Source organism: Lynx rufus, unplaced genomic scaffold, assembly GCF_022079265.1.
Source record: "Lynx rufus isolate CCGP_SWC_20201006 ecotype Redwood Valley unplaced genomic scaffold, mLynRuf1.p SCAF_19, whole genome shotgun sequence".
Classification (NCBI taxonomy): domain Eukaryota; kingdom Metazoa; phylum Chordata; class Mammalia; order Carnivora; family Felidae; genus Lynx; species Lynx rufus.
The window spans coordinates 3,297,000-3,319,469 of NW_025814833.1; the positions used below are offsets into that span (position 1 = coordinate 3,297,000).

Genomic DNA, 22,470 nt, shown 5'->3' on the forward strand with positions numbered 1-22,470 from the left:
ACATAGGAGTGCATATATCCCTTTGAATTAATGTTTTTCAATTTTTTGTGTAAATACCCAGTAGTGCAATTACTGGATCGTAGGGTAGATCTATTTTTAACTTTTTGGGGAACCTCCATACTGTTTTCCAGAGTGGCTACACCAGTTTGCATTCCCACCAACAGTACAAAAGGATTCTTTTTCTCCACATTCTTACCAACACCTGTTGTTTCTTGTGTTGTTGATTTTAGCCATTCTGACAGATGTAAGGTGATATCTCATTGTACTTTTGATTTGCATTTCCCTGATGAGTGATGGTGAGCATCTTTTCATGTGTCTGTTGGCCATCTATAGGTATTCTTTGGAGAAACGTCAATTCATGTCCTCTGTACATTTTTTATTGGATTATTTGAGTTTTAGCTGTCAAGTTTTATACGTTCTTTATATATTTGGGATACTAACCCTTTATTGGATATGTCATTTGCAAATGTCTTTTCCCCATTCAGTAGATTGCTTTTTTGGTTTTGTTGTTTCCTTTGTTGTGTGTAAACTTTCTATTTTAATGTAGTTCCAGTAGTTTATTTTTGCTTTCGTTTCCCTTGCCACAAGAGACATATCTAGAAATATGTTGCTATGGCCCATGTCAGGACATTACTACCTGAGCTCTCTTCTAGGATTTTTATGATTTCGGGTCTCCCATTTAGGCCTTTAATCTATATTGAGTTTATTTGTGTGTATGGTATAATAAAGTGGTCCAAGCTCATTCTTTTGCATGTAGCTGTCCAGTTTTCCCAGCACCATTTGTTTAAGACATTGTCTCTATCTCATTGGATATTCTTTCCTGTTTTGTCAAAGATTAATTGACCATATAGTTGTGGGTTCATTTCTGGGTTTTCTGTTCTGTTCTGTTGATCCGTGTGTCTATTTTTGTGCCAGTACCATACTGTGTTGAATGCTACATCTTTGCGATATAACTTGAAGTCTGGAATTGTGATGCCTCCAGCTTTGCTTTCCTTTTCCAAAATTGCTTTGGCTGTTCTGGATCTTTTGCAGTTCCATATAAATTTTAGGATTCTTTCATCTAGTTTTGTGAAAAATTCTATTGGTGTTTTGGTAGAGATTGCATTAAATGTGTAGATTACTTTGGGTAGTATAAACATTTTAACAGTATTCTTCTAATCCATGAGCATGGAATGTCTTTCCATTTCTTTGTGTTGGCTTCAATTTCTTTTATCAGTGTTCTATAGTTTTCAGAGTACAGGTCTTTCACCTCTTTGGTTAGGTTTATTCCTAGGTATCGTTATTATTTTGGGTGTAATTGTAATGAGATTGTCTTCTTAATTTCTCTTTCTGCTGCTTTCATTATTACTGTATAGAAATGCAACAGATTTCTGCACACTTATTTTGTATCCTGCGATTCGTTTATCAGTTCTAGTAGGTTTTCTACGTATAGTATCATGTCATCTGCAAATACCGAATGTTTTACTTCCTCCTTACCAATTTGGTTGCCTTTCATTTCTTTTTGTTGTCTGATTACTGTGGGTAGGACTTCTAGTACTATGTTGAATAGAAGTGGTGAGGGTGGACATCCTTCTCTTGTTTCTGACCTTAGGGGAAAAGCTCTCAGTTTTTTCCTCATTAAGGATTACGTTGGCTGTGGGTTTTTCATATATGGCATTTATGTTGAGGTTCCTTCTAAACCTACTTTGTTGAGAGTTTTTTTAAATCGTGAATGGATGTTGTGCTTCGTCAAATGCTTTTTCTGTGTCTGTTGAAATGGTCATATGGTTCTTGCCCTTTCTCTTATTGATGTGATGCATCACGTTGATTGATTTGCAAATGTTGAACCACCCTTGCATCCCAGGAATAAATCTCACTTGATCACCCACACACACAGTCTTAAGGAAATACACATAAATGGAATTATAGTAAACATATAGTTCCATAACCACCTTTTTCCTCTTGACAATATATCTTGGATATCTTTCATATTTAGTATATAGAGAGATACTTCATTCATTTTAATACCTATAAATACATCACTGCGTGGATGTACCAAAATTTACTTAATCCCCTAGTGATGAACATTGAGATTGTTTCCAAATATTTTGGCTCTTAGCAAAGAGTACTGCAGTGAGTATCTATCTATCTTTCCGTGTGTATGTATATATAATCTTTGTGTACTTACATACATATCTGTAAGATGAATACTTGGAAGAGAAATCAGTGACTCAAAAGATGTAGGCATTAAAATTTTTGTAGATATTGTCATCCAAAAAGTTTATGCCAATTTACACTTTTACCAAAGGCAAGAGTGCCACTTTACTCACACCCTTAGAAATGCTAGGTATTATTGTTCTTGTTAGTCTTTGGCAGACTAATGGCAAAAAGTTATTATTATCATTGTTTTCATTTGCTTATTTCTAAGCTTGAATATCTTCATAATGTTTGTCAGTTATAGTTCTTCTTTCTATGAATTTTGTATGCTAGTTTTATTTTTCCATCTTTCTGTGAGTGTTCTTTTTCTTATTAATTTGTAGGTTTTCTTTGTATATTAGAGTTAACCCTTTATTGTGTGTTGCAAATAATTTTACACATTTTGACTAAATTTGTTCAGTGGGAGGCTTCCTTTGGTATTTTAAGTAATTTTATTTTTATATACTCAAATATATCAATCTTTTATTTTTGTGACTGCTGGTTTTATGTCATACTCAGAAAGGCATCACTTAGTCCAAGATTATTTTTTTAATTCACTGTGGGTTTTGGTACTTTTATAATTTCATTTTTGTACTCATATAACCTTTATTATGGCAAAATTTACATAAAATTTACCACTTTAACCATTTTTTAATTGTACAATTCAGTGACATTAAGTACACTGACAGTGTTGTGCAATCATCATCATTATCCATTTTTAGAAGTTTTTTATCATCCCAAACAGAAATTCTGGTACCATTAAATAGTAACTCTTCATTGCCCCCCTCTCCCCAGCCCTTGGTAACCTCTATTTTACTTTCTGTCTCTATGAATTTGCCTATTCTAGGTGCCTCATATAAGTGGAATCATATAGTCTTTGCGAGTCTGACCTATGTCACTTGGTCATCCATGTTGTAATATACAGAATGTAATATCCATGTGTGTAATATCAGAATTTCATTCCTTTTTATAGCTGAAGAATATTTCATTGTGTCTATATACCACATTTTGTTTATCCATTCATCTATTGATGGACATTTGGGTTGTTTCTACCTCTCGGCTATTATGAATAATTATTGTGAATAATTCTGCTATGGATATTGGTGTATAAGTATCTGAATCCCTGCTTTGAGTTCTTTTAGGAACATATTTAGGATTGGAATTGCTGAGTCATATGGTAATTCTGTATTTAACTTTTTGAGGAACCACCAAACCATTTTCCACACCAGCTGCACGATTTTACATTCCCACCAGCAATGCATACAGATCCCAATTTCTCTACATCCTCACCAATCTTTGTTATTTTCTGTTTTTTTTATTTTTTTATGTGTATTTTTTTTTTGAGAGAGAAAACACATGCGTGGGAGGGGGAGAAAGAGAGAGAGAGAGAGGGAGGGAAACAGGATCCAAAGTGGGCTCTGCACTGACAGCAGAGAGCCTAATGCAGGGCTCAAACCCACACACTGTGAGATCATGAGCTGAAGTCAGATGCCCCTGTTTTTTGTTTTGTTTTGTTTTTTAATAACAGCCATCCTAAAGTGGTGTCTCATTTTGGTTCTGATTTGCATTTCTCTAATAATGAATGATGTTGGGCATATTTTAATATGCTCAGTGGCCATATCTTCTTTGGAGAAGTGTATATTCAAGTCCTTTGACCATTTTGAATTGGGTTGTTTAGGGTTTTGTTAATATGTCTTCATTTTTAATGAAATATGGCCTTTTGTAGCAACGTGGATGGAACTGGAGAGTGTAATGCTAAGTGAAATAAGCCATACAGAGAAAGACAGATACCATATGGTTTCACTCTTATGTGGATCCTGAGAAACTTAACAGGAACCCATGGGGGAGGGGAAGGGAAAAAAAAAAAAAAAGAGGTTAGAGTGGGAGAGAGCCAAAGCATAAGAGACTGTTAAAAACTGAGAACAAACTGAGGGTTGATGGGGGGTGGGAGGGAGGGGAGGGTGGGTGATGGGTATTGAGGAGGGCACCTTTTGGGATGAGCACTGGGTGTTGTATGGAAACAAATTTGTCAATAAATTTCATATATATATATAAAAAAATATGTCTTCATTTTTATAGTTTAAAATTTTAATCCATTTGGAATTTATTTTGGTATGGAAAGTGAAATAATGGACCTAGCTTTATTTTTTTCCAAGTAATTAGCTCTATTTCCCAAATCATGTGTTGAATAATGCTTACTGCTATAATGTCCTAATTGGTATCATCTTTAACTATGAGCTACAAGGATATATGTGTGTGTGTGTGTGTGTGTGTGTGTGTGTGTGTGTGTGTTAAAGCTCTTCCATATCATGTTTCTGAAATGTTTATCAATGGAGAAGTTAACTCAATGCTTTCAAATAGGAAGAAAGTGTGTATGTAATGCACATAAACATTTCATATATATATGCACATACATACACACCTTCTTCCTATTTGAAAGCATGAGTTAACTTCTCCATTGATAAACATTTCAGAAACACGATATGGAAGAGCTTTAACACATGTAAAAATACCAATTTTATTATTCCCTATGTAATCAGGGTTTCCCATATTATTTTTACAGGCAAGAATACTGTACTGTATTACAAGATAGGTTAGATGGTTTTGCAGTTACAAAGCCACTTCAAAGTCTCTGTGACTTAACACAATAAATGTTTGTTTCTTGCTCAAGTTGAGTCTGATGCAATCAGACATTAGCTTTCTTCTCAGCAGTGATTCATGAATCCAGTCTGCTTACATCTTGTTGCAGCTTCAGCAGGAACAAGTAGCTTCTAGGGTTGTCTAGGCAGAGGAAGAAAGAGATGAAGGAGACACTAGCTTTTAATTACATTGGAGTGGAAGTGACATATCATTTCTACTCACATTCTCATTTCCCAGAGCTTACCTACATGATCCCATCCTAGCAACAAGAGATGCCAGGACACTTTGTCTTCCCACGTGATCACCCATAAGAAAACGGAGTGAACACTCCACTGCCTTTGTCTCACTTTTTTGTATTTGTGACATTTCTAAAAGTGTACAATTTTTGTAAACAGTACTAACAATTTAAAGTGAAATTTAGAAAAACTCATTTTTTAGGTAAAAATCTGTAGTCCTTTTAAAAGAATCTCTATGTGATGTAAATAATAACATCCTCATTTCATACTAGGTTTTCTTAAGTAGAGACTGATTGTTGATGATAATTTGAGTGCTTGCTGTGCATCACCCACCATCCTAAGTGCTTTACAGTCTATTTAATCCTCACAACATTCTGTGATATAGTACCAGATGAACAGATTGAGAGGTTGTCATTTGCTCAAAGTATTAACACAAGTAGGCAGAGCTCCTCACCTAAACAGTAGATTTACTTAGACTTCATGTTTCAGGCACTCTGTAAGTCATTATTTATAAAGGTCAATATATGATAACAATTAGAATTATTAAGGTTTGGGTTGTTTCTGTTGGCATCAAATCTTGACATCTCAAAATCTTTCCAAAGCATCTAGGTTAAAGTCCATCCCCTTCAAAGAAGAAGAAAGTTATACAGTAGCAGCAGTTGTTATTATACTCATTGTGCATTAGTGAACTTGCACAGTTTTAAGTCATTCATCAGATTTTGTGACATGTCAAGCAGAGGTGGCTTTAATTGTGAAGCTCATGGGGCACCTGGGTTGCTCAATCGGTTAAGCATCTCAGGTCATGATCTCGCTGTTCATGAGTTTGAGCCCCACATTGGGGTCTGTACTAACAGCTTGGAGCCTGCTTCAGATTCTGTGTCTCCCTTTCTCTGCCCCTCCCCCACTCACATTTTCTCCCTCTCCCTCTCCCTTCCTCCCTCCTTTTCAAAAATAAACATTAAAAAAATTAATTGTGATACTCTTGAAGCCTAGGCCTGAAAAGCCCTCACTTGCTTTGGTACTCTTTTGTATTTTATATTATTTTTCATAAACAGCATGCCCTTCAGGTCCCACAAAACCTAGATCCAACACTGGCTTTTAGGCACAGGGTTTTTTTTTTTTTAATGTTTATTTATTTTGAGAGAGAGAGCGTGCATGTGCGCATGAATAGGGTAGGGGCATGAGAGAAAGGGAAAGAGAATCCCAAGCAGGCTCCACTCCCATTAGCACAGAGCCCAACACAAGGCTGGATCTCAGGGACCTGTGAGATCATGACCTGAGCCGAAACCAAGAGTCGGGTGCTTAACCTACTGAGCCACCCAGGTGCCCCAAGGCACAATTTCAGAGATGTAACCCTAGTATACAAAGGTTAAGATCACATGCCTCAAAGCCAGACTGTGTACATTAGAATCACCATGTGACTTTGCTTAAGTTACTTAACCTCTAAATGATTTCATTTTTTCATATCTAAAATCAAGTCTTTATCTAGCCACTGAAGTCTGTGATCCATTAGCTTAGTAGCTGTCAGATAGTGTTTTGAAAGAGTTTCCTTAAACACCTGGAAGCGAGAAAGGAAACCAAGGAAAACATTATCTCCAGTTTTTGCAGTTGGATCTGTGTCACGGCACCCCTTCAGTGCTTACCCAGGCTGTTTACAACTCTGTCTTAGCTTTCGCTTCCTGCTGTGCGGAGCCTGATGATCAGCCAGAGGTGAACAATTGGAGTTTTTATCAGGTCTTTTCTGAGCATGCGTCCAGCACTGAGTGTACATATAGCCTTCTTGATGCCCCAGTGTATACAGAAGCTTTTAAAAGCCCTTATTTCCCCCACATATCTTTTCCCCAGCCCCTTCCTCCCCAGCTTTTTTAGTCTGGCTAATGTTTTTGTCTTAATGTGTTTTCAACAAAAGCCACTGGGGAAGCTACCCCAGTCATGGGAATGCTCCAAATCAGATGAAATGAAAGCAAGCCCTCATGTCTCCTTGAGCGAGCTGCCTTACAGGGCAAAACACACAACTACATCTTTGAGAATAAGTTCTGCATCGCACTATCTGGTACTAGCAGCCAGCTGCCATCTTCATGGCTGCTGCTGATACAGGTAGTAGGTGGGCAACGTAAAGTACCGCACCACATTCTTACCACAGTGCAGCAGCTCTTTCTTTATTAATCCTTCCCCCATCATTTTAAGTTTGTGTATAGATTCCAGAGTTCTGCAGAAGTTGATCTGAGAGTTTTTGCCAGCCTGTGAGTTGCTTTAGTTGAGGGACCCAGCCCTGAAATTGCCTACTCTGCCATTTATAGCAGTGTCACTCACCTGACCCATTTTTGATAAAGCTTCTTGAGAGTATCCAATGCTAAGTGTTAGTCAATAAAGCTACTTCAAAGGAAATATACCTTATTATTTTTTTAATAAGCTAAGTTTCAAACCAGATCTCTTTTATTTTTTTAAGTTTATTTATTTCAAGAGAGAGAGCAAGTGAGGTAGGGGCAGAGGGAGAGAATCCCAAGCAGGCCCTGCACTGCCAGCACAGAGCCCGACGCAGGGCTGGAACCCATGAACCATGAGATCATGACCTGAGCCGAAATCAAGAGTCAGTCGCTTAACTGACTGAGCCACCCAGGTGCCCCCAAAGGAAATATAGTTTAAAAGAAACTTGAATTTCATATATATATTTTGCTTTATATCTTGTAAGTTTTGTAAGTAATTGATAATTATGTTTCAAAATATAAAAAATTATTTTTGTACTTCCTTGAAGTGTAACAATAAGTTGTTGACTTGGCACCATATAAATAACCTTGAAAACATGTAGACTGACTTTACCAAAAAAAATTTAACAAGTAAATAACTAAATATGACTTTGGAATACCAGCCTGTATCTTGACATTATTAGTGGCATCTGTTTGATATATTCACTTTTGTGTGCAGAAGTTAGCATAACGTAACTTTGATGACTGTGTGATAATTTGGAGGGAAGAGAGAGAAGATGAGGGACAGTGTTAATGTTATAATAAGAGAAAGTCAGCTTATGTGATACTAAATCCAAGTAAATATTTAAGTATTTTACAATACCATCTGCTTTTTACTTTCAGGTGATATTATCAAAGCTGTAACTAAACTGGATAAAGTGCACATCGTTGGTATCTTGGATATCTGTAACTTGGGTAACAATAAGGTAGAAGTCTACTTGCACAAAATTTATAGTCCAACTAATACTTCTTAAAAGTTGGCAGATGAATTGGTTACAGGTTATAACGAGGGCACTGCGTTAAAGATACTCTGTCATTTTGTTGGTAATTTTAGTACCTGTTTTTCGACAAGAATATTACATAAGCTTTAAAGTTATTAAGTGGTTTCATGTTCATCTTGTGTTTGGAGCTAATGCACTTCATTTAAAGTTCATTACTGAAAAGTTCATTAAAACCGATTTTGTGTATCAAGAAAATTTACCTTCTATATAACTATTATCTTGACTTGTACTAATTTGTGTTCACTGTTCTATTTGTGGTGTTCCTTTATTCAAAAGCCTCAGCATAAGGCATCCTGACTTACAAAAGTAACTTCTCTTGAACATTTAACATGCTTTCAGTTTTATTCACCTATAATGGGAAATTTTGCATTGCTTATTTGAAGATTAAATTCTCCTAAAGCGGTCAACCTGCATTTCTCACAACTATGGTAGTTACTGTCATTTTTAAAAGCACACATGGACTGTTATGGTTCATTTGCCTTGGTCTTCAGTTTGGTGAACTTTACAATGAGTGTGTTAAATTGTCTTAAGGCTTTCCACTCTTTATTGTGACCTCATATCCTTTGAATTTCTAAGTATTTTGACCAGTGTGTGAGGTTAAAGCCAGAGGCTACATATGCCTCTATTCTTGCTGTATTGATTTGTAGTTTTCGTACATGTAATGTGAGTTTTGTGAAAATTTATCTCATATTAACATTTTAAGTATGCATTTTGAAAATATAAAACAGTGACTAAGGGAACTGATTTTATTCTGGTTATCTGTTTTACTTCATCTTAGCTATAAATTGCCATTCCACATTTGCAAAGCCGTGTGGTTGACATCTATGTGGTTAGTGGATGAGCCAAAATGACCATCACATGAGAAAAAATATTTAGTGTCAAGATCAATCTGATTGTAGTTCAGCAATTAAATTGTGGGGTTTTCTTCTAGCCCTGTGATTCAGTGACTTCATATGCTGTATACTTTAAATGTTTTTGTGCAGCTCACAAATCTAAAGATAGATGTTGTACTTTGTTCATAAATGTGTTCAGCCTTTTGTTCTTTATAATTGTGTTTAAATGGTAATTAAAATAGTGAATCCTTCTTGTGTTAAAATTTTGAGTGTGTTATTAAAGTTAAAACACAATAACTTTTCTGGTCTCTTGTCTCATTTTGAATGTATTTGATGTCTCTCCTCTGTATTTTTGGCCTATAACAGACCTACATGTACTTGCCAAATAGCCAATATGATTCTTCCATATGGTTTGAAGACTTATCAGATGGAATCTGGGTTTTTGTATGAAACTATTGCAAAATTTTTTTAAGTATTTATTTTTGAGAGAGAGAATATGAACCGGGGAGGGGCAGAAAGGGGACAGAGGATCCAAAGCGGGCTCTGCACTGACAGCAGGGAGGCTGATGTGGGGCTCGAACTCACAAACAGTGAGATCATGACCTGAGCTGAAATCAGATGCTCAACCAACTGAGCCACCCAGGTGCACCAAACCATTATAAACTTTAAAAGGCAATTCAATTTTACTGACATATAAGTGTTGGGGAAGGAAAAAATTAATACTTAAATAGCTATTGACTAAAAACCTCAGGCTGAGATTTCAAAACTACACACTTTAACAGGTACAATTTCTGTTCTCATATTTAATGAGAAATATGGCTATTTTTGAAGTTTTAGGATCTTTAAAAACAACTTCCCTGGCGATTTATTTTATATTCTAGCAGTGTTTCTATCTATATTTGAAGTTAAACATCTGTGTCCACATTTCTGGTTGTTGTAAAATTGGATACCTATGATAGCAGTTTCCAAAGAAAAATACCAAACTACCATCAGAAGAACTTAACCTTTAAATGACAATATGTGTTCATTAGTTCCAGAGACACACAAATATATTACTGTAATGTCACCTTCATGTCAATAAATCAATTAGTAAATTCTGAAATATTAATCTACTGGAGGACCACAGTCTCTAACTTTAGATGGACCATGAGATATACACATTGAAATCCTTTGGTAAGCTATTAAAGAAACAATCTGAGGGGTGCCTGAGTGGCTCAGTTGGTTAAGCGTCTGACTTTGGCTCAGGTCATATCTTACAGTTCACAAGTTCAAGCCCCGTGTCGGGTTCTGTGCTGACAGCTGAGCCTGGAGCCTGCTTCAGATTCTGTGTCTCCCTCTCTCTCTGCTCCTCCCCTGCTCTCTCTCTCTCTCTCTCTCAAAAATAAACATTAAAAAAAAAGAATTTGAGCACGTTCTCTCTGCCATTTTTTTTCTTCAGGGAATTAGCCTGCATTCATTTTATTCTTATTAAGAAAGGGTTTTTTAAGAAATTAGTCTCATCCTTATCACCAAATAAGGGTGACACTAATAACATTTGATATTTTTAGCTATATACCCTCTGCCAATATGGACTGCTGATTGTAACGAATTCTGTTATTCTAAAGTCATTTTGTGGAGCGCCTGAGTAGCTCAGTTGGTTAAGTGTCCAGCTCTTGATTTAGGATCAGGTCATGATCTCACAGTGGTGGGATCAAGCCTGGTGTTGGGCCTGCTTGGGATTCTGTCTCTCCCTCTCTCTTAAAATAAAATCATTTGTATGGTTCATACTGGTTACTGTTTCACTGGTTTCCTTTACATTTCCTTTATTTTTCTTTTTTAAGCTTTGCTACCTAAGAATTAGCAGGTAAATTGATGGGAGGTGAAATATGTATTATTTGGTCCAGATTATTTTAGTAATCAACTACTTTTAGTAAAGAAATTTTAGGAAAAAAAGATTAAAAATGATCAGCAAAACAAGATTTGGATATTATCCGATGATTTCAGTTCTTTGAGATTATTTTCTAGTCAAGTCATATTATATTTGTGTCTATTGTCCAAAATAAGAACATTGCATATAAACTTACTTCTTGGTCCAGGTCTTACCACTTATTATATTATCTTCATTCTTACATTGTTATGTTGATACCACTTGTAGCCCTAAGTTTTTGTTTTCCTTTATGATAAGAAACAAAAAGTAGATTTTGAAAAAACAGATTTAAAGCTAGCCATGGGTCTGTCCCTAAGTGCCTGTGAAATTTTAAGGAAAGCCACTTAAACTGCTTGGCCTTCATTTCCTTATTTGTAAAATTTGCACAATAATGGTCCCATCCAATTCTACGATTCTTTGGGTCTATTAATATAGTTATTAGAACACTGAAAATGTGTTTGTGTTATTTCTATGTCTTTCATGAAGATGTGATTTTCTATGAAGAGCATTTTAATATGATTAGACCATTTGTCAATTATAGCAGCTCATTGTAACAAAAAACAATTGAAGTATTTTAATCCCAGGTGTTTTTTTACTGCTAGTGTTCTTCCTAACTTGTCACCTTTCAGTGATTTTTTTTCAAAAAAGAAATCTAAAATATTTTAGCTGCTTTATTTTTTTTATTTTTTAATGTTTATTCATTTTTGAGAGAGAGAGAGAAAGAGAGTGAGCATGAATGGAGGAAGGGCAGAGAGAGAGGAAGACACAGAATCCAAAGCAGGCTCCAGGCTCTGAGCTGTCAGCACAGAACCCGATGCAGGGCTCAAACTCATGAACCGTGGGATCATGACCTGAGCCAAAGTTGGATGCTTAACCGGCTGAGCCACCCAGGCGCCCCATGTTAGCTTTTTTTTAAATGATAGGCACATCTTCATTGAAAAGCAACACTTTCTCAAGAATTTGAATATCCCTTATGTGATTCTGAGATTATTGTATCTGACTCCTAGTAGCTTAGGCTCTAGAAGTTGCCCCTAGCAAGGTTTTAATATCTATTTTGTATGTGGAGGAACTAAAACAGAAAAAGACTAAATGATTTAATGTAAAATTGCCAAAGCAATTAAATTATAGGGTTAGGCTTATAAATTCAAGGTTTATTTCTTTAAACTCTCATTTGTGCATAAAATAAAATGTCTGAATAATAGTAAAATTTCATGTAGTATACCAAATCACTGTGAGATAAACTTCTCCATATCCTGGGGCTCATAAAATAATAAGCCAAACTATTGCAACATACCTCCAAGTATGTGAATGCCCACTCTGTGGCAAGCACTGGGATTAGCACCAGGAACACAGCACTATACAAGCAAAAACACATGGCCCCTATTGTCATGCAGCTTACAATGTTGTGGAGGAGAAAGACATTCAAATAATTGCACAAAAAGTGAGATAAGTGCTACAAAGGAAAGATATGTGGTTTATATTAGATCTTTTAAGCAAAGGAAACCACGTTGGGCAGTGGGGTGTGCACCGTGAAAGTTTTTCCTGAAGGAGTGGATGTGTGTTTGAGCACTTGAGTCAGAACTCATATGGCTGAAGTGCAGAAAGTGGCTTACAAGATGAGACCAGCAAATAGACAAAGGCTCCTGCAAGCTATGCAGAACCTTATAGGCCATAATAAGGATTTTAGTTTTTTAGTTTCTATCTTCAGAGCACTGGGAAGCCGTTAAATGGTTTATGGCCAATATACATCATGATTCAATTTATGTTTTGGAACAGTCACTGTCTCCTGGAAGGAGAATAGATATAAAGAGGTTGCCAGAGACTCCTAGTTGGACCCTAATAACTACTCTTCTGTAGTAATATATCTGTCCATCTTTAGCTGGGTGCATGGCTACCTACAATAAAGAATACTTCCCCATGCTTTCTTTGTCACTAGATGTGGTCTTGTGACTAAGTTCTCACTAAGTTCAGGAATGAGCATCAGTGATCTGTACAATTACTAAACCATTTCCTCAAAGGTTGTAAAGGAATGCTCTCTTTTCCCTTTCCATCCTCCCCCCCCCCCGCCCCACCCTTCCTGCTGGCTGAAATGTGAGCATGACAGTGAGACATCTTGGATCCAACATTCTAGGGATGTCAACCCAACCAGCTAGTAGGAGACTAGGCCCGTGGCAAGGCCATACCAGCTTTGTACTTCTTACCTGTTTGGGCTGTTACATGAGAGAAAAATAAGCTGTCTCATTTATGTCACCACTATTTTGGGTCTCTGACCAACAGCCCAGTGTGTATACTACTAATGCAGGAGGCAGAAGTGAAAGCAAGGGGACCGGCTGAATGATAAATGATATCAATAGAGGTGGATATAGTCCTTATAAGTTTCAGAGATAACCTTAAAATATAGATTCAGGCATCTTGCCTGATTCTATTGGTCCAGTTCTTAACAAATTCTTACTGAAAGAAAAAAAAAATTTTAACACAAAAAATTCTCCTCACCCTTCCCCAAAATCACAAAGGCAATTTCTTAGTAACCAAGTAAAATGTAGATGATTTTCATGTATCTTTGCTGTCATATAGTCCTAGGCATATTTGACTTTGGACATCAAGTGTTTTGTCATATCAGATCTCAGTTATTTCTTTTATTCAGTGTGGGCTAATATTAAAATTAATTTTTATTCATTTGAAACATACACCAAGTTAGAATCACCGAGTACAGATTTTGAAGTGTGCAACAGGTAATCAAGGGTTACCTGTATTCTATTAGAAACACAGTTCTGTGATTCCTCATCTTTAAAACGTTGGGTTTGCCATAACGGTTGTTCAATCATATGGAGAAATTTGAAATGTTCTTTGCCTAAGAGGTGAATAATTCCCCTCTCTATGCCTTTATTAATATTGATAATGTACCTTTGCTAAGATACATAACATTTATTAAGGTAGTTAAGATGCAAGTAATTGAAAAAGTCCAATAATATTAAATGTTTGAACAATAATGTAGAGCAGTGGTTCTCAAACTCAGCTTCCTAATGGTATTACCTGGCAAGTTTTAAAAATTACTATGCCGGGGCGCCTGGGTGGCGCAGTCGGTTAAGCGTCCGACTTCAGCCAGGTCACGATCCCGCGGTCTGTGAGTTCGAGCCCCGCGTCAGGCTCTGGGCTGATGGCTCAGAGCCTGGAGCCTGTTTCCGATTCTGTGTCTCCCTCTCTCTCTGCCCCTCCCCCGTTCATGCTCTGTCTCTCTCTGTCCCAAAAATAAATAAACGTTGAAAAAAAAAATTTAAAAAAAAAAAAATTACTATGCCTACGTGTCACCCCCAAGTTTCTGATTGGGGTGTAGCCTGAGCATCAAGGTAGTTAATAGCTCCCCAGGTGATTCTAATGTGCAGACAATTTTGATAAACACCGATATATATTATTGTTTAAAATTTTTAATGTGTATTTATTTTTGAGAGCGTGAGCAGGGGAGGGGCAGAGAGAAAGGGAGAGAGAGAATCCAAAGCAGGCTCCACGCTGTTGGTGCAGAGCCCGATGCAGGGCTCGAACTCACAAACCACAAGATCATGAGCCAAAGTTGGATGCGCAACCGAGCCACCCAAGCGCCCCTATACAGTACTGTGTAAAAGCACTTGTCAGTTTTATTAGAGCTCAAGCTTTACCCAATACCTTGACCTCCAGTTTAGGTACTACAGGATTCAGCTACTCCCAATGCAGTGTCATCGTGAATTGTGTTGAGAGGAAAGAAAACTTAAAAATTGATAGTTTTTAAACAACTTTTATTTTCATAGAGTTCTGGCATGTCAGATCTAGGAAAGGCCTTACGGATAAATAAATTCAAATCCAACCTCCTTTATTGTGTAAACGAACAAAAAGCCCCAGAGAGGTTTTTCTTTTCCTGAGGATATAATAGTTAGATGTTGCAGAGCCAACACTTGTGCAAACTTTTGATTTGTAATATACTTCAAAAATGTTCGGAATATCACCTAAAATACAGATAAACATAGGAATATAGATTGTACAATGAGTAAATGTACAATATGTAGATAAGACAAGTATAGATTGGAAGTTGAAGCACAATGAGGTTGAAATAAAATGGGGCGCCTAGGTGGCTCAGTCGGTTAAGCATCTGATTCTTGATCTCAGCTCAGGTGTTGATCTCAGGGTCATGAGTTCAAGCCCCACATTCAAGCCTACTTAAAAAAGAAAAAAAAAAGATGTCAGTGAGTCTGTCAAAACCACAACTAGATTCTATATGATTTTCATCATGTCCAGGTTGTATGATCTAAAGTTTTTCAATTGTAAAGTGCTTAAGAATTACCTGGAGAGCTTATTTAAAATGTGGATTCCTAGATATTTCCCTCAGATTCTGATTCAGTATGACTTGGAGTAGGACCCAGGAACCTTCGTTTTTAATAAAATTCCAAGTGGGTATAATGTAGGTGTTCCATAAACTAAACTTTAAAATCACTGAATAAGCACTAGACCACTCACGCCCCAGCAAATTACCTTAAGAGTTAACAGAGGGGAGCCTGGGTGGTTCAGTCAGTTAAGTGTCCGACTTTGGCTCAGGTCATGATCTCATGGTTCCTGAATTCGAGCCCTGCATCAGGCTCGCAGCTGTCAGCACAGAGCCTGCTTCAGATCCTCTGTCTCCCTCTCTCTCTGCCCCTCCCCTCCTCTCAAAAATAAACTTTAAAAAAGAGTTAACAGAAAAACTACATCAATCTAAGATTGTCAGTTGCAACTCTCTTAAAGGCATAAAAGGAAACAAATGCACTTATATACAAGGAATATAATGCTGGTTACCATATAAAGTCATGCACTTTATATATACTTTTACCATATAAAGTCATGCACTTCAACCTTCAGAGAAATTTTATTTTTTTTATTTTTTTTAAGTTTACATATTGATTTTGATGCAGAGAGAGAGGGAGAGAGAATCCCAAGCAGTCTTGTGCTGCCAGCACAGAGCCCGACGCAGGGTTCAGTCTCACAAACCATGAGATCATGACCTGAGCCGAAATAAAGTGTCAGATGCTTAACCAGTTGAGCCACCCAGGCACTCCAGAGAGTGATTTTAAATAGTTTAGTAAAATTCTCTTTAATACACCAGCACTGCCACATGGTGTTATGGGGAAGTTGTCATTTTTAAGGCCTTTAATGACTTGACTTCAGCAAAAACTATAATGTGAAGACCTGTAACTAGTATGTTAAGACCAACAAAATTTCTAATGGATTTAGCTCACTTCTCACTAATCTGTTTTTAAACTATTTCATGGGAAGTTTTTCCTTTGGAAACAATTCAATAACTGGTAGGAAAAGTGAAATCAAACTTCTGGGACTTGACTAATTATTTGCATGTTGAATGCTGATGTTGCATTTACCATAAATGTCTACCAGCAATCAGAAAGCTAATGGTTTTTGGCAATAATAACACTTCTGTTTTCAATTTGATAGTTTTCTTTGTCCAGTGAGTACAGGCTTTATTATGAATTTGACCATCAAAATCATAGTGCTAATAGCGAAATAATGAACTATTTGAGTTTATTCTTAAGTAGATCACAAGCTAATACACCTAGACCTTTAAACTTTTCAGTTCAATTCCATGAATAATTATTAACTGATTACTATGTGTAAGGTGCTTATAATAATAGATATGGGGAAGGAGGATATGCAGATGAGTAATAAACAGCTGTAATATGATAGAAATGTTTATATTTGTATTGTGCATCTGTTGGGATTTTATTCATCAGGTTCTACTACAGATTTCCTGAACTCCTCCCCTCCTCTGAATAGTGTTCACTTTTGGTTCCCACCCACAGGGACAACTCCAACACTATTATGTCAGATGCCTAAAGACAGATAAGAAGTAGGGGAAGAAATAGCTTCATTGATTATCTCATTCAATAGTGTCTCCAGGGTGCCTGGGTGGCTCAGTAGGTTACAGCTGACTCTTGGTTTTGGCTCAGGTCATGATCCCACAGTTTTGTGAGTTCGAGCCCCCGCATTGGGCTCTGTGCTGACGGTGCGGAGTCTGCCTAAGATTTTCTCTCTCTCTCTCTCTCTCTCTCTCTCTCTCTCTCTCCCGTTTCCTCCCTCCCCCATTCACACTGCCTGTCTCTCTCAAAAATAAAACAAATTAATTTAAAAAAAACAACGTCTCCTATTTTCCTGTTTTCTGTTGTCCTGTTCCCTTGACTCTAGTGGTCTGATTCCAGACTACTTTCCTTGGACTTCAGACTACCATCATGCCTGCCTTCCTTTTGACCCAGTGTCCTTCTGCTTCTCTGACAGCCTGATGCCTGTTTGTCTTGTTTGCTGACTCTTGGCCCAGACTCCTGATATCTCTGTCTTGTCCATTTATCTACTTCTTCACCAGCCCTTAGCACATATTGGAATCTCCCTACCCCAGCTACTTGCCTCAACCAATTGACCCTCAGCAATATTTATCAGTGCCCTCCTGATTAAAAGCAGAGCTTACAATAAAGGAAATAATGGCATAAATAAATCTGTTTATACATCTGAAAGAACTAGAATTTAAAATACTTAGTGTTAAAAATTAAACCTTGACTGATCTTTTGTTACAGTATAACACATGGGACATAAAAATTAATGGAATGTGGCAACTCAAGTATCAGGCAATCAACAAATATTTGAGTGCCTACCACAGGCAAGGCATTGTACTTGAAAGGGTCCCTAGCCACTGACATATGTTTACTTTTCAATGAACAAAGTGGCAGAAGATATTCCTTGGGGAGCCTGTTAAGAAAAATTCCACAAAGAAATAAGAGGGTAAAGGGCTTTAAAATCAATTCTACTGCTACCATAGCAGTTAAACTTACGGATCTTCACTTATTTCTGGCAGAACTGGTTGATAACATATTTCAGCAGGGCTTGGAAAACCAGTTTTGTGTTTTAGATATTCTGAGAGAGGTGACTTTCAGCCTGGTCACGTGGGGTTCCCAAGAGTCCAGTTCCTCATTCCAATCCACTCCATGTTTATTAAACTGCATTAGCTGAAACATTAAGAAAAAAAATCTCAGTGCAGGAAGTCATCCAATCCTGATAAGTTGACATGTAGAATAAAGTTTATGGTGTTATTTATTGCGAAGGTAGTCCTCGTTAAAAGTTACGTGTGTACAGTTGGAGGAGGAGCAGACAAGGGAGAATGTAGATAACTAAAGTGAAATAGAGCTGATGTATTCAGAGCTTATGTTGCTAGAGGGGAGATCAGTTACCAGCTTGCAACTGAAATTTCAAACTTCTGCTTAGCAGGGACGTGAGTGGACAAATGTTGACTGATAGCTGGAAATATCAGCAGACATCTTAAATTTTATGCTCAAATGAACAAGCAATGAACCAGGAGAATAAGTCCAGTTGTTTTTGGTTGCTTATAATTTGTACCTTTTTATTTAGAATCACAGTGTCTTTTTCAATGAATGCCTATGTGACTGTGACTTACTACAACGAAACCAGCAACTACACTTCGATAGAGACGTGTGAATGTGGTGTTTATGGATTAGCTTCGCCAGTGGCTACTGCTATGGGGGTGGTGAGCATCCCTAAGAACAATAACTACCAAGCCTGTGACTACAACACTGAGTTTACTAATACTAACAGTCCCTGGATTGCGCTGATAGAAAGAGGTAATTGTACATTTTCAGAAAAAATTCAAGCAGCAGGCAGAAGAAATGCAGATGCTGTTGTGATTTACAATGTTCCAGACACTGGCAACCAGACAATACAGATGGCAAATTTTGGTAAGTAATGACCAAGACCCAAAGAGGGTTTATGTCTTTGTTTATCTTAAAATGGTATTTCCATCTAGAACTACTCTAGGATCTGGCAATGATGTTGTAAAACAATTTTACTTAATTTTTTTTTTTTTGCCAAGCACTACTTGGAATTTCTTTATTACTTAATATTTGTAATTAATTTATTCCAAGGACAAAAGAAGTTCATGAAGTGAGCCCTATTTTTTTTCATGATTTTCTTAGCTGTATTAGTTTTCTCACTGTTTATTATATAACTGCTTTTTTTTTAATTTTTTTTAACGTTTATTTATTTTTGAGACAGAGAGAGACAGAGCATGAACGGGGGAGGGTCAGAGAGAGGGAGACACAGAATCTGAAACAGGCTCCAGGCTCTGAGCTGTCAGCACAGAGCCCGACGCGGGGCTCAAACTCACGGACCGTGACATCATGACCTGAGCCAAAGCTGGCCGCTTAACCGACTGAGCCACCCAGGCGCCCCTAAATAACTGCTTTTTTAAGAAAATGTACCATACCTAAAGGAATCATAAATATTTTAATTTCATTTTTAATTTGCACTTTTCAGTTTGATTCATTTTCTCATACAGAAAGGATTGTATGTATTCAAGTTATGTGGTAGCTACAAAACTAATTCATTATTATGAGTAAACAATAGCATATTGTAAGTATGCAAAATGTTTACAGAAATGAGAATTCAACTATCTGCTATATGCATGTGAGATGTGAATCTGTGGGACTAATACATATAAAACTACTCTCTAAAAAAATTATACGTTGGAAAAAGCATGGTAGAAATAGGATCACACTGGAATTTACATTAAAAGTAAACATTTCCCTTAGAAGTATTTACTTATGACTTCTTGAGTAAATATAATCATCTAATTTATTAAATTTGTATTGGAATTTACTTCCAAGAATCACTGTTTTTGTTTTGTAAAAGAGTGCCACTTTCCAAATAAATAGTTTTAAACTAGTAAAGTAGACTTCTGACCCAAGTTTTTTTTTTTAATATATGAAATTTATTGTCAAATTGGTTTCCATACAACACCCAGTGCTCATCCCAAAAGGTGCCCTCCTCAATACCCATCGCCCACCCTCCCCTTCCTCCCACCCCCCATCAACCCTCAGTTTGTTCTGAGTTTTTTTTTTTATTTTAAGATAAAGTGTTAATTTATTATAGCAAGTAATTAATACACAGTTACCAGGAGTAAATATTAAAAGTAAATGTAGGATAGTTTTGAGAAAAATTTTTTTTTAAATATTAAAAACGTATCTTTGGCATTTTATTTTTGTTTGAAAAATTATTTCCATTCGATTGCTTATGGTGATATTCTTTTTTTTTGCATTTTATTTTATTTTATTGTTTTATTTTTTTTATTTTATATATGAAATTTATTGTCTAATTGGTTTCCATACAACACCCAGTGCTCATCCCAAAAGGTGCCCTCTTCAATACCCATCACCCACCCTCCCCTCCCTCCCACCCCCCATCAACCCTCAGTTTGTTCTCAGTTTTTTGTTTTTGTTTTTTTTTTTATATATGAAATTTATTGACAAATTGGTTTCCATACAACACCCAGTGCTCATCCCAAAACGTGCCCTCCTCAATACCCATCACCCACCCGCCCCTCCCTCCCACCCCCCATCAACCCTCAGTTTGTTCTCAGTTTTTAACAGTCTCTTATGCTTTGGCTCTCTCCCACTCTAACGTCCTTTTTTTTTTTTTTTTTTCCTTCCCCTCCCCCATGGGTTCCTGTTAAGTTTCTCAGGATCCACATAAGAGTGAAACCATATGGTATCTGTCTTTCTCTGTATGGCTTATTTCACTTAGCATCACACTCTCCAGTTCCATCCACGTTGCTACAAAAGGCCATATTTCATTTTTTCTCATTGCCACGTAGTATTCCATTGTGTATATAAACCACAATTTCTTTATCCATTCATCAGTTGATGGACATTTAGGCTCTTTCCATAATTTAGCTATTGTTGAGAGTGCTGCTATGAACATTGGGGTACAAGTGCCCCTATGCATCAGTACTCCTGTATCCCTTGGATAAATTCCTAGCAGTGCTATTGCTGGGTCATAGGGTAGGTCTATTTTTAATTTTCTGAGGAACCTCCACACTGCTTTCCAGAGCGGCTGCACCAATTTGCATTCCCACCAACAGTGCAAGAGGGTTCCCGTTTCTCCACATCCTCGCCAGCATCTATAGTCTCCTGATTTGTTCATTTTGGCCACTCTGACTGGCGTGAGGTGATATCTGAGTGTGGTTTTGATTTGTATTTCCCTGATAAGGAACGACGCTGAACATCTTTTCATGTGCCTGTTGGCCATCCGGATGTCTTCTTTAGAGAAGTGTCTATTCATGTTTTCTGCCCATTTCTTCACTGGATTATTTGTTTTTCAGGTGTGGAGTTTGGTGAGCTCTTTATAGATTTTGGATACTAGCCCTTTGTCCGATATGTCATTTGCAAATATCTTTTCCCATTCCGTTGGTTGCCTTTTAGTTTTGTTGGTTGTTTCCTTTGCTGTGCAGAAGCTTTTTATCTTCATAAGGTCCCAGTAATTCACTTTTGCTTTTAATTCCCTTGCCTTTGGGGATGTGTCGAGTAAGAGATTGCTACGGCTGAGGTCAGAGAGGTCTTTTCCTGCTTTCTCCTCTAAGGTTTTGATGGTTTCCTGTCTCACATTCAGGTCCTTTATCCATTTTGAGTTTATTTTTGTGAATGGTGTGAGAAAATGGTCTAGTTTCAACCTTCTGCATGTTGCTGTCCAGTTCTCCCAGCACCATTTGTTAAAGAGACTGTCTTTTTTCCATTGGATATTCTTTCCTGCTTTGTCAAAGATTAGATGGCCATAAGTCTGTAGGTCTAGTTCTGGGGTTTCTATTCTATCCCATTGGTCTCTGTGTCTGTTTTTGTGCCAATACCATGCTGTCTTGATGACAGCTTTGTAGTAGAGGCTAAAGTCTGGGATTGTGATGCCTCCTGCTTTGGTCTTCTTCTTCAAAATTACTCTGGCTATTCGGGGCCTTTTGTGGTTCCATATGAATTTTAGGATTGCTTCTTTTAGTTTCAAGAAGAATGCTGGTGCAATTTTGATTGGGATTGCATTGAATGTGTAGATAGCTTTGGGTAGTATTGACATTTTAACAATATTTATTCTTCCAATCCATGAGCAGGGAATGTCTTTCCATTTCTTTAAATCTTCTTCAATTTCCTTCATAAGCTTTCTATAATTTTCAGCATACAGATCTTTTACATCTTTGGTTAGATTTATTCCTCGGTATTTTATGCTTCTTGGTGCAATTGTGAATGGGATCAGTTTCTTCATTTTTCTGTGGCTTCGTTGTTAGTGTATAAGAATGCAACTGATTTCCGTACATTGATTTTGTATCCTGCAACTTTGCTGAATTCATGTATCAGTTCTAGCAGACTTTTGGTGGAGTCTATCGGATTTTCCATGTATAATATCATGTCATCTGCAAAAAGCGAAAGTTTGAATTCATCTTTGCCAATTTTGATGCCTTTGATTTCCTTTTGTTGTCCGATTGCTGATGCTAGAACTTCCAGCACTATGTTAAACAACAGCGGTGAGAGTGTACATCCCTGTCGTGTTCCTGATCTCAGGGAAAAAACTCTCAGTTTTTCCCCGTTGAGGATGATG

General features: G+C 37.1%; 2 protein-coding genes across 3 annotated transcripts in view; both read left to right on the forward strand.

Annotated features, from left to right (window-relative positions):
• RADX (RPA1 related single stranded DNA binding protein, X-linked) overlaps positions 1–8,614 on the forward strand; it is an 86,669-nt gene extending 78,055 nt beyond the window's left edge. For both annotated transcript variants that reach the window (XM_047082084.1, XM_047082085.1), the window contains one exon: positions 8,141–8,614. In XM_047082084.1, coding sequence (XP_046938040.1) covers positions 8,141–8,271 — 131 coding nt within the window. In that variant the 3' untranslated portion in view covers positions 8,272–8,614. The remainder of the gene's footprint in view (positions 1–8,140) is intronic.
• Positions 8,615–18,385: 9,771 nt separating this feature from the next.
• Positions 18,386–22,470, forward strand: part of RNF128 (ring finger protein 128) — a 114,852-nt gene continuing 110,767 nt past the window's right edge. The window contains exon 1 of the mRNA XM_047082142.1: positions 18,386–18,791. Within this exon, the coding sequence (XP_046938098.1) occupies positions 18,386–18,791 (406 nt within the window). The remainder of the gene's footprint in view (positions 18,792–22,470) is intronic.